Consider the following 13,192-nt stretch of genomic DNA (forward strand, 5'->3'; position numbering starts at 1 on the left):
AGGAGTTAGATAACTTGGCCAAGGTCACACAGCCAGTAGATGCCAGAGTCAGGACATAAATCCAGGCAGCTAAGCCCCAGAGCTTATGTTTTGGGTGAAAAAACAATTGGGCCCCCAATTGCACGTGGCTGCAGAAGTCCTCGACCGTTTCCTATGTGAATCTAATCGTTCTGAAGGCCAAGGCCACGTCTGGAGAGCTAGATGAAATAAATTAAAAAGACTCGCAGGACCCCTCCCTCCTGGCCTGGCCCGGCTGGGAGGAGACCCCTCCAAGGCGGGCCACCCCGCCCACAGCACGAAGGCTTTCCCATCACTCTCCGAGGCGGCTCCTCTGACAGGAACGTGAACTAGGGATCAGATGGTCTGGGAGGCTTCCTCCCGGTCCCCCAGGGCCAGCATCGTCCGGAGTGCGCTGCTGGCCTCCTCAGGCCATGCCACTGGCAGAGTAGGAGAATTGTGGGAGGTGGGGCCTCCGCTCGCTGTCATCGCCCTCCACGGCGTCGCCTTGGTCGGGGAAGGGGAGGGGGGGGACGTGATCGTGATCATCTGGTTAAACTATTTTTTTTTAATTTTTTTAAATTTCTTTATTTCTAGGAGACAGAGAGAGGGACAGCGTGAGCAGGGGAGGGTCAGAGAGAGGGGGAGTCACAGACTGAAACAGGCTCCAGGCTCTGAGCGGGCAGTCAGCACAGAGCCCGACGCGGGGCTAGAACCCACGAACCGCGAGATCATGACCTAAGCGAAAGTCGGACGCTTAACCGACTAAGCCACCCAGGCGCCCCTGGTTAAACTATTTTAACCATGACTTCCTGACTTTTGCCAGGAATTGATCATCAAATGTTTGGCGTCAGCCTGGGCTTTCCAATGGTACTGGGCACATCCTGATGGGTGACACCTCGACTCCCACTATCTATTCCACCACTATCACATCCTCCCACCATATTCATTTAATACATATTTATTAGGCACCTCCTCTGTGTTGGGAGTGTTCTAGGTTCCAGGAACCCAGCAAGGACCCAGACTACTATCAAGATCCCTATCTCATAGAGCTTACAGTCTAATGAGGGAGACACCATAATATCCAGGTAAACAAACCAGCTAACGAGCTGAGAACACAGAGATCATCACAAGGACAATGAAGAGAATGCAAGAGAGTGATGAGATAAGAAAGACCTGAGGCAGGGCGCCTGGGTGGCTTAGTCAGTTAAGCGTCCGACTTTCGCTTAGGTCATGATCTCGCGGTTCGTGGGTTTGAGCCCCACATCAGGCTCTGTGCTGACTGCCAGCTCAGAGCCTGGAGCCTGTTTCAGAGTCTGTGTCTCTCTCTCTCTCTGACCCTCCCCTGCTCACGCTGTCTCTCTTTCTCTCTCCTAGAAACAAATAAAAAATATTTTTAAAAATGTAAAAAAAGAAAGAAAGAAAGACCTGAGGAGCCTTAATAGATCAGGTGGCAAGAAAGGAGTCTCTAAGAAGGTCATATCTACACTGGGTCCTGAGAAAAAACAGCCAGTCCTGTGAGGATTTGAGGGGAAAAAAACTCCAAGCAGAAGAGCAGCAGGTGCAAAGGCCCTGAGGTACAAATGGGCTTAGAAAATTACAGAAAAAGAAAAGTACCTAAAGAGTGGCAATCCAGTGGGAGAGGGGAGGGAAGTAGAGCTCAGATTGTAAAGGTCTCAAAAGCTTGAATCCCGTGGGCCAGGATGTGAGAAACCATGTGATGTGGCTCAGGGCTGAGACCCACACCTCTATACCTGTGTGCCCTTAGCACATCCAGCTCCCTGAAACCACTGAGCACTCCCTCCAGAGTGCCCAGTTATCCCCCACAGTTGCCGCTTCAGCAGGCGCAGTGGTCCAACATGTGGACGTGGAATCATATTTCTGGGTTTCAACCCCTGCTCTGCTGCTCACTAGTTGAGTGACTTTGGGCAAATTATGGACCATAAGCTTCAGTTTTCTGGCCCGAAGAATGGGATGATAAAGTATGTATTCCAGAAGGTTATCACAAGGGTTAAATCATACAATGAGTGCCTCGTGCTCAGTACCAGCAGTGGCATGCTGAAAGCAAGCTCATAAAGCAGCTTTTATGTTGTGGTGGTTATTTTTATTAATCTTGGTAGGAAATCAGCCCTGAAGTATAAACACTGCCTGGTAGAAAGTGCTGGAATCTCTTGCATCAGCTATATTGGCTTCCGAGCTAACAGCAGCAGACTTAGTGAAAAGGATCAAAAAGGAAAAAAAAATGGTATACTCCAAAACATCTACTCTTCTCCAAATGGCATGATCGCTAATTTTTTTTCATGCAACCTACTGGAAAGTTCTAATCTTATTCATTTAAAACCCCAAGCTTGAGTTAGCGTATGTACCGAGACAACACCAGAAGCAGCAAGACCCAGTGATGGAGAATCTCTAAGTGAAAATGTAGGGCACCGCGACAAGAAACTCAACTCTTTGCCAAATGGAAAGAGATGAGCATTTAACCCGAGCAATGCCAAGGCCAGGATTTCTGTTCAGATTTCCTGAGAAAGAAAGGTTTTGTCAAAAACATTTTCTTTTCTTTGGTGCGCCGAGGATTCATTAAGACCCAAGCCCTGGCGCCATCTCCTGGCGGTCTCCAAAACTGAAAAACAGACGCTAACCGCAAGGGACCCCTGCCCTCCTCGACCGAAATGAAGATTAGGAGATAAACTGGTAATTTCATAGTGACTTTTGTGTGTTTCAACCTCCTGTTAAATATTTGAATTGAGATGAGCAGATGGTCAGCTACTTCCGGTCCCCACAAGGGACAGTCCCCGTTGGGCCACCACTTCCTTTGTTTCTATAAGAGCTTGTCAACCAACAAGGCACCCAGAGATCAGAGGCGGCATATTGACTGTCAGCGGACCACGCTTGGCCCGGCACCCAATGCACCCAATTTCCATTTGCCAATAATTCTACTCAGTGGATACTTTCTACAAAGAAATCAAGCTTGGAATCTGCCCTCAAGGAGCTGGGCTCCCAGCTTACTTCAGAATTGCAAATCGAAGTTTACCTCAGTACCCAGAATCTCCCGGTAAGCCTCAATTTGGGGTCTCGCTCTCCCTAGAAAAAGAACAGATGGCCGCCCTTGTTGTCATGGCCGCTTTCACTTCCTGAAGATTTGGTGAGGGCAGGTGGCTTCCTAGCCTGGGTGGCGTCAGCAGTTTCCACCTACGTCTAGTCGCATCTCCAATCCAGGTAAGCTGGTATCAGCAAACACAGCGTGAAATGGCCCGGAAAAATCGTTCTTCTAGGGTGCTGACTGAGGAGTGAACCAGTGTCCCAAAGAATTCTGATTCATTTCTCAGGGAAGTGGGAAGGGGGCGGCGGGGTAGAAAACCACAGCACAGTTTGGGAGGACAGAAAAGCTACTGGCTAGACCAGTCTAAATACACATTCTTTACTGAAGCATATGTATTTACTGATTTAAAATGCTTTGAGGGACACATGGGTGGCTCAGCTGGTTAAGCGACTGACTTCAACTCAGGTCATGATCTCATGGTTCATGAGTTCAAGCCCCGCATCAGGCTCATGAGCCTGGAGCCTACTTGGGATTCTGTGTGTGTGTGTCTCTCTCTCTGCAGCACCACTGCTTGTAATCTGTCTCAAAAATAAATAAATGTTTTAAAAAAAGTTTTAATAAAAAAATGCTTTGTGGGGCACCTGGGTGGCTCAGTTAGTTGAGCATCTGACTCATGATTTGGGCTCAGGTAACGATTTCACAGTCTGTGAGATCGAGCCCCACGATCTCTGTGGACTCTGTGCTGACAGGGCGGAGCCTCCTTGGGGAGAGGCCTCTCTCCCTCTCTTCCTCTCTCCCACTTGCACAGGTTCTCTCTCTCTCTCTCTCTCTCTCTCTCTCTCAAAATAAACATTTTAAAAAATAAAAATGTATTCGGGCGCCTGGGTGGCTCAGTTGGTTAAGCATCTGACCAGCTCAAGTCATGATCTCACAGTTCATGGGTTTAAGCCCCATGTTGGGCTCTGTGCTGACAGCTCAGAGCCTGGAGTCTGCTTCAGATTCTGTGTCTCCCCCTCTCTCTGCCCCTCCCCCATTCATACTCTGTCTCTCTCTCTCAAAAATAAATAATAAAAACATTTTTAAAAATAAAAATATAAGATGCTTTGACCCCTTCCCGTTTGTCAGATAATGTGATAAGCACTTCACCTATAGATCCTCACTTAATCTCAACAACACGTGCAATTGATACCATTTTTAATTTCCATTTAACAGAGAAGAAAACACACTTAGAGAGAGCTTAAATAACTTGCCCAAGATCTTAGAGCAAGTAAATGGTAGAGACAGGGTTCAAACCTGTCCTCTTAACCACTGTAGTGAAGTATCTTTCAGGGACCCAGGACTCGGGATTTTCTCAGGCACTAATGAAAACACTCCTTAGATTTTCAGGATGAATGAAATCGGATAGTTCCGCACAGATAACAAAGGTGCTCCTCAGAGCCCTCCACAGTGAGGGCATGTGTGGTGAGAAGAAGAGGTGTGTTAGCATCAGGCACCACCAAACCTCACTCCTTCTTGAATAGCACCCACCCCGTGTAAATGCTTTGCCTTAGTCTTCATGTGCCTGATGCAGTTACTGACCCATAGCCCTCATCCTCAGGCAGTTTTCAAAAGACTGACAGTAATTTTCTCGCAGCATCCATGCCTGACAATTGATTTCTCATGGTTATTTGCCAAAGCACAACTACAAATGCCATTAACTGGTAATAAAACTTGCCAGCCGTTTCTAAAACCCAGTGCTGGCAACTGCTCTGAGGTCCCTGGGGACCCTTGTTTTACCACATCTTGCTAAAGCAAATATTTTTTTGATGCTAAAACGCCAAAGGAGGAAATTTATCTTTTGCTCTTCCCAAAGTTTATAGAACTATGAGGGTCAGGAGTGAAGAGACAGTCTTAAAAATCATACAAAGAGGGGCACCTGGGTGGCTCAGTCAGTTAAGCATCTGACCTTGGCTCAGGTCATGATCTCATAGTTCATGGGTTCGAGCCCCGTGTCAGACTCTGTGCTGACAGCCAGCTCAGAGCCTGGAGTCTGTTTCAGATTCTGTGTCTCCCTCTCTCTCTGACCCCACCCCCTGGGCCCCCACTCACTCTCTCTCTCACTGTCTCCCTCTCAGAAATAAATTTTTGAAAAATAAAAATAAAAATCATAGAAAGCATTCAGGATTCCTGATTCTAAAAATCTACCCATTTGCCTCAATATATAAATGTCATACTTTTTCCAGATAACACTTCTTTAAAAAAAAAAAAAAAGTAAGAATTTAAAAAGCATTCATTAACCATCTTTTGGGTTCCTGACACACTGTGCATACAAGGAAAGGTGACTGTGCCTGCCTTCAAGGTGCTTATAATCTAGTTATGCAGACACGACCCACACATGAAGCAACTCTAGAATGAGACAAGCCAAGGCACAGTCACCTGTGAGATGGAGAGGTACAAAGTGGGGACTCTCCTGCTCAGAAACAGAAATGGCCAGCCTCGTCCAAGCTGTCAGAGGAGAAGCCCACCTGTTCTCCCACTCCCTAGTCCCTGGCCTTATACACGTCACTGGACCTCAGTAATCAGATCTGTAAAATGGCAGAGCTGAGCCACTCATACCACAAATTTGTGTTCCGCATTCACTGTAAAGCAGGCACTATTTGTGATACAGTGGCGAACAAGATAAGGGCGCCACACTAATGGGTTTTATGGTCTGGTGGAGGGAAAGGGGAAGGCAGACAGATGAATGATAAATGCATGACGTAGCAGACCAGGGCTCTGAAGAAAAGTAAATCAAGATTAAGGTAAAGGTGAGTGACGGGCCATGTCAGGAAGGTAACTCTGGAGTCTCAGCCATCAAGCACCATTGGTGTGTGGATGTGGAAGACATAAGGGAGCAACTCAAACTGGTATTAGAAGAGCATTCCTGGAAGAATGGACAGAGAGGCAAGGCCCTGAGATAGGAATGACTCGAAATGTTTGAGGAACAGCACAGACACCAGTGTGGCTGAATCCCTCTGGGGGTCTAGAGAATAGAAAATGAAGAGAAGCCAAGAGCCAGACCATGAAGAGCCATGAAAGCCAAGGTAAGAGTTCAGGAGAGAAGCCCCAGGAGGCTTAAGAATGTGTACCAGAGCACCCAAACCATCTCTGATCTGAAGGGGTGGGACCTGAACAAGATGGTCCTTGAGTAGGATCTAAAATGGAGGAGTCCAAATGCTAAGTAGTCACATTGAAGATGGTATGAACCCCTTTGCAGGGAGTGATTTAATTAAGGAAGTAACCAGACTAAGGAGAAAAAAATAGCAGGGGGAAAAGTTTAGAGACCAAGAAGGGTCCCAGGCATTTATGAGAAAACTGTAAACTATATGGTGCCTCCGACCATTGACAGGCAGCCGCGCCCTGGTGCCATCCCTCCTCTGTCCAAAAACTCCCAATTTGGTGTCCTGTTAGGGCCGCACAAGGCCTCATCCCTCTAAACACCAACCAGGCATTCAAAATTCACCAGTCCTATGTTTCACAGCCACTGTTAACTCTAATATAGGTAACAGGTGGATGCTAATGTTGAATAAATCCATGCTAATTAGTTAGTGCTTCTCAAATTTCTTTCTTTGTATTTACTATTTCTTTCTAAAGCAGGAGACAGAAAACACATGGCTCTAGAATGTCTGCCAGATATAAAGTGAAGCAGCCCATCCCAAGCAAAACACTTAACGGAATACTTGCACTTTATCTTAAAATTCATGTGAATGTTCCTTCTCTTCCAGATTTACTTATAAGAACTCAACAACAATGTTTTATATCATCCAAGTAGCAGATATGACCCTCAAAGAATATATGCCACATTTGTCCTGTGCTTTGCCAAATGCCCAGCACACCATCCCATGTCCCCAGGGCTGGGGAAACTCAGCTTGAAAAACATGAATCACTAAACCCAATGAAAACACTCCGCTCTCTTAAAAGAACCCCTCGTAGTTGCCAATAACTGGGATTTCAAGGATCATCACTCATTATAAGACGCAACCTATGAGGTAGAGAGCTCCTAAAAGCAGGTGTGGATATCTTCTGGAATAAAATCACTAATGCCACCTTTATTCTACAGTTGTCTGTCTTATAAAAGCACGTTACTGACACAAGTTGGAAATACTCTGCATCCCAGCTATCTCTAAATCTCAGCAGACAATAATGGGAATAGCATGTGCAATATAGCCATTCCATAGCCATTCCAAAGACTGAGTAGATTGCTTCAGTGCTGCATGCTCTTAGGACGTGACGCTCTCACCATGAGTAAGAAAGCATTCACAAAGAAATTGGCACCTCCCCTGTCACCTAAATGGTAGTTTACAGCAATTCTGGGGGGAGGCGATGTTTCTCATATTGTGTTTGCTTAATAGTTGACAATATCTTGGCTCATACGGAGGTGGGTTTGAGATAAAAATTATTATTTGTATATACACAGTTGCCCACACAGATGGGAGAAAATGTTTATTTGGAGGGGGAAAAAAAGAAATTAGAAGGAAAAAAAAACCCTCCGTGATACATGCATCAATACTACTATGATTACACAATACTATATTAACAATATTTTGAGGGAGTTCATCTAAATAGCCATCCTTCCTTCCAACTCAGAATCCACATAATTACAGCTTTCTGGCTACCAGAAAAGGAAAGGATGCCATGTTGGATGCTGCCCGTGCTGGGGGGTTGAGCAGGCTGCTGCTGCCACCCAGTGGTGACTACCGAAATGGCAACCGCAGGAAGCTTCAGCTACTTCCAACCAAAGAGAAAATTTATTTCCTAAGTAATTCCTGTTTTCAATTCTCTCACATTGACAGAAATTACAATAAATAATAAACACTGGATGATTTATGTAATTCTAGCTTCACTGTGTAGTACGAAATGTACTGAAGATAAAGTAAATATATAAACATTTCATTTTACCTACTCCCTAAATATCTAGTTTATATTGTATTTACAGTATAGATTACTTTCTTTTTTTGATTTTGATGTTTTTAATGTTTGTTTATTTTTGAGAGTGAGACAGAGTGCAAACAGGGGAGGGGCAGAGAGAGAGAGAGGGAGACACAGAATCTGAAGTAGTCTCCAGGCTCTGAGCTGTCAGCACAGAGCCCAATGTGGGGCTCGAACTAACGAACTGCAAGATCATGACCTGAGCTGAAGTCAGGCACTTAACTGACTGAGCCACCCAGGCGCCCCTACTTTCTTTTAAATTTAGGTCTGATATATGGTTTTTATGCTTAACAAAAATGAATACCCCAAATCCAAAGAAATTAGTGTTTTTGTTTTACAGTGCAAAAACACCTCAATCTGTGATGACAGTTTTTGTCCATTCTTTTTTTTTTAAGTTTATTTATTTTGAGAGAAAGAGAGACCACAAGTGGGAGATGGGCAGAGAGCAGGAGGGAGGGAGAGAGAGAATCCCACACAGGCTCCATACTGCCAGGGTAGAGCCGACATGGGGCTCAGACCCAGGAACCATGAGATCATGACATGAGCCAAAGTCGGATGCTAAATTGACTGAGCCACCTGGGCATCACTAATTTTTGTTCTTTCTTTTTGATTAAGCTAAGCATTGGTTTTAGGTAGAATCCTCCAACCTAAAAATATTTTAAGAATCATCATAAGTTAGAGAAATCTTTGTTTAACACATAAATTAGTTTTCAAGCTGGATATTATAAGAATATCCTAATGATTGACTTTACAAATTAACAGAGGCAAATTCAAGGGTGGACTAGCTGGGCAGCTTCCCAGGAAACCGATCAACAAGTTGCGCCAAAACATCAAGGAAACTGTAATAAAATGTGAAAAACTGAATTTATGAAATCTCTATTTTAGATAGAGTACTGTATCAAATCTGAAGGGATATATTTCTTAAGTTTATTTATTTTTGAGAGAGCAAAAGAGTGTGACTGAGGGAGGGGCAGACAGAGGAAGAGAGAATCCCAAGCAGGCTCCTCACTGTCAGCATAGAGTGCGATGTGGGGCTCGATCTCACAAACCGTGAGATCATGACAAAATCAAGAGTCAGATGCTTAACTGACTGAGCCACCCAGCCACTCCTGAAGGAGTACTTCTGATAACTCTTTTGGACTTGGGAGAAGGATCCCCATCCCTCAAGTAGAATTATAAAACTGCCTTTAAGAAAGCAGTTAAAATATCTAGTGAGCTGGGAATAGAAGGTTATTCTCTTAATTTGATAAAAGGTCAAATGTTTTTCATTTTTTTACCAAAAGTCTTCAGCAATTATACCAAATGGTGAGGTATTAGGAGCAATGCAACCATGTTTATGGTAGCGAAACATTGGAAAAATTTTAATATCCATCAGTCAGAGAATGGGCCAATAAATTGTGGTTATTTCACAACAGAATACTAAATAGTTAAAATTAATTAGGCATATGGATCTACACGTATAGTGCTTGAAAACAGATTTAGTGGGGAAAAAAAGCCTGTTTTGGAACATTGCATGAAGGAATCTACCATTCATATAAATGACAAAAATGCACAGCATCATTCCATATTGTTTACAGATTCATAAAAAGTATATACATATGGGCTAAATTCACAACCAAATTCATGATAGCATTGCCTCTGGGGGAAAGTGGGGAGAAATGGGCCTTCACCTTTAGGTGTAATATTTTATTCTATTTAAAAAGGAAACTGAGATGGAGCGCCTGGGTGGTATGGTCAATTAAGTGCCTGACTGTTTATTTTGGTCCAGGACATGATCACATGGTTCATGGGATGGAGCCCTGAGTCAGGCTCTGTACTGACAGCACAGTCTACTTGGGTTTCCCTCTCCCTCTCGCTCTCTGCCCCGCCCGCTCTCTCTCTCTCTCTCTCTCTCTCTCAAAATAAATAAATAAACTTTTCAAAACAAAGAAATAAAAAAGAGACAGAAGATATGAAGTAAATATGACCAAATATTCAATATCTGTTTGCTTCATGTGATTTCATAAGTGTTTTTCATTATTCTTTCCTTAGTCCATTAAAAAGCAAAAGACTGCTCAAATTCATTGCACGATCTTTGTTACACTGAGTATGGTATGTAAGCCTAGCGTCAGAGCTAAAAAAAAAAAAACAACTAATGTAAACTAAACTAAAAACAGGGGTCCTGAGTGTCCTCCTTACTCCACAGAGTGCTCAGCTTTTCCTCTGAATAAATTCAGGTCAGGGGCGCCTGGGAGGCTCAGTCGGTTAAGCGTCCAACTTCAGCTCAGGTCATGATCTCATAATTCGTGGGTTGGAGCCCCACTTCGGGCTCTGTGCTGACAGCTCAGAGCTGGAACTTGCTTTGGATTCTGTGTCTCCCTTCCTCTCTGACCCTCCCCTGCTTACACTCTGTCTCTTTACATATATCTCAAAAATAAAATAAACCTTAAAAATTTTTTTAAATATCTTTTAAATAAAGTCAGGTCAAACACTCAAGAATACCTGATTTGAAGGTGCATCAGTTTCCGCCCAGGGTGCCTTCATGCCTCCTCCAACCCTTATATTAAAACATTCAGTCTCAAAACTTAAGGGAAACATAATCATCAGCTTTTTTGGCCCAGAGCAGCCTGCTGGTATCCTGAAACTCCTAAGTTAACAACTGAAATAGTCCACTGATAAATTTTCATAGAAAAAGAATAAAATAAAAGGACAGGTGTTTTCCTCTAATATATGTACTACACACACACCCATATATTCCTATGCAATCCTCCTATATAAGTGAAAAAGATACCATGAGCATTTGGAAAACAATCTTGTCACTTTATCCTCCTTAGCCATATAACACTGCCTGAAACTCATTACTTTGCTAAACTCTCACTCTAACCTCAATGTTTGGTCATAGGGGGGAAAAAAAGCAAGGAAGAATCACTGAAAATCTTAAGAAAAGCAAGAGAGAACGGTGCAAGATGGAATCTTCATTGATATTTACTGTATTTGAATTATCATTGTACATTTTAGCAAAGAGGAAAATTCCTAATTTGTGCTCTCGTTCTAACTCAGGACAGATACAACAAAAAGAGTTTTAGAGATTCCTGTCACCCCTAGCAGATTCGTGAGGGACGGGAACTTGGCACACACTGGTAGAGGAAATTTTTATTTAATTCCCTACCATAAAGTGCAAAAAAAAAAAAAAATGTTTTCGCCTATTAGAAACTCCCTAGAGGCAGCCTTTCTTCATAAATGGAAAGAAAATATGATTTAAGAGAACTGTGCTTTAGGTTATCATTTCTCTACATAAGAAGCTAAGCCTTGCACCAAAATAAAAGCTGTAGTCTAGACTGCAATCTAGCAAGAATCAAGCCTGCAATCTACTTATTCCTTTTGCTTTCACAATAGAACCACTCACAGTGGTGATGAAAATCATCCCAAATTATAAGGCATAAAAACTGGCATTGCCTCACATATTATTAATCTATTTGCAGATAGCACCACATTTTACAACATGATCCTATTACAGGAAATGCTGATTCTGCAAATGCTCTGCTTGCGAGCAAGGATGGAGCAGTTCCAAGTCACAGCAATGCCGTATTTTAAGCTTTCCAAAATGTACATTAAAGCCAAAGTCCTTGAAGGTTGCAGAAAATAACTCTATCCTCATCAAACCCTTGCAAATCTTTTCGGATCAAGCGTGGATATAAACCAATAAATATCTTTGTTGTTCTCTAATCAGAAACAAGTACACATAATTATTTCACAGAGTAGAAACTTAAAATTTGCTAATATGTCGAACAATTAGCAAAACATAGCCAGCAAAACTTTAATTGAGATTCCTCTGGCATAAAATTAAAAAAAAAAAATACTGCCTATGGAGTTGCCAAATCCAGCAACAGGCGATCTGACTGACAGCAACAAGGCTGTCGACAGATAATAGGAGATTCATCCTCAAAAAAAGGAAAGATTGAAGATTCCAATCCTTAGAGGCCCCTTTTCTCACACCTTACAAATATAAGCTGCACTAACTCTACAAGTTTAACGTGAAAGCCAAAGTGACCAGTCAATTCCTTACATTTATATTTAATGTTTGGAAAGATGGAAAGCTATCATCTTCGGTTCAACATATAGCACTGAGGACGTGCTGTTTGCACAATGTTTTGCGATGAGAAACATACCTGGATAAATCTTACCACAATTTCATTACCTCCTTCAGTAAGTCTTTCCCACTGCCCTCTTCCATTTTGTCTGATTTGTTTTTAAGTTTATTTTATCAATATTACATAATACATGCTCATCACAATGAATATGGAAAATAGAATAAGGGGGGAAGCCATTCACAGTCCCACCAGGTAGAGGTAATTATCAAAATTCATGGATTCCCTCAGAATATTTTTTCTTATTCTATAAAGGCTTTTCGTTTCCAAATCACAGGGAAAGGCACTTGAGTAATTTATCACATTTGTTTTCTATCCTATGCCTTAGACATACCTCACTACAAACTGGTACCTGACACAGCAGAATAACATTTGCACAATGTAATGCCGTAGCGACAATGCTCGGGTTGATTGTTACAGACGTGTTTAACTCTTTCAGTGTTAAATGGTTACATCTTATTTACTCAGAACATTAGTCCAGCAACAAAAATAGAGAACAGCAGCTAGAAATTTATCTCATTCAATGTTCTGAGATAAAAGAGCTAACCATTCACTCCATTATTTTCTGCAGATAAATCCTTTTTTCATACTGAAATCTGATGACAATTAAATTACAATATTTTGCCGAGCCACTGTACGAAGAGGAAGCTGGAGGCCATCACTATACAGCACACTGCAACATAAGGACTCTGCTGTTCACCAATTCTGGAATGTTTCCAAAATATACCCAACAGTCCAGTTTTACTTCTGTCCAGGAAGCTGTGTACCAAGGATGGGATATAAACACAGGAACATACAAGCAGCAAGATTACAGTCAACCGACTCTGAAAATTGAAAATGGCAGACATAGTGAGGCTGGCAAAGCCCCAGCCACATCTCCTTCCGAATATTTTGTTGAGAGTTTCTATACAATTTCAATCATGTAATATATCCAAGATTGTACAAACTGATTTTATAAAGTAATGTATGAAACCATAAAGTAACTAGACCTCTCAGAACACTTTAAGAACACTTTCCCCAGCAGCAGTGAACACACGATCTTCTAAAGGCACATGGAACATTCTCCAGAATACACCATACG

General features: G+C 42.6%; 1 protein-coding gene across 1 annotated transcript; it reads right to left on the minus strand.

Moving 5' to 3' along the window:
* Positions 1–354: 354 nt before the first annotated feature.
* LOC120247941 (protein kish-A-like) lies at positions 355–12,959 on the minus strand. Its single transcript, XM_039256048.1, has 2 exons — positions 12,750–12,959; positions 355–504 (listed from the first exon to the last, which is right to left on the minus strand). The coding sequence occupies exons 1-2, from the start codon at positions 12,957–12,959 to the stop codon at positions 355–357; spliced, it is 360 nt and encodes a 119-aa protein (XP_039111979.1).
* Positions 12,960–13,192: the final 233 nt, after the last annotated feature.

Source organism: Hyaena hyaena, unplaced genomic scaffold (genome assembly GCF_003009895.1).
Source record: "Hyaena hyaena isolate Hyena2069 unplaced genomic scaffold, ASM300989v1 scaffold_558, whole genome shotgun sequence".
In the NCBI taxonomy this organism is placed as follows: domain Eukaryota; kingdom Metazoa; phylum Chordata; class Mammalia; order Carnivora; family Hyaenidae; genus Hyaena; species Hyaena hyaena.

Coding starts and splice junctions, on each gene's coding strand:
- LOC120247941 (XM_039256048.1), bottom strand. CDS start 12,959: ATGTCTGCCATTTTCAATTTTCAGAGTCGGTTGACTGTAATCTTGCTG. Junction 505..12,749: donor TGGCCTCCAGCTTCCTCTTC/GTACAGTGGCTC, acceptor TCCCCGACCAAG/GCGACGCCGTGGAGGGCGAT.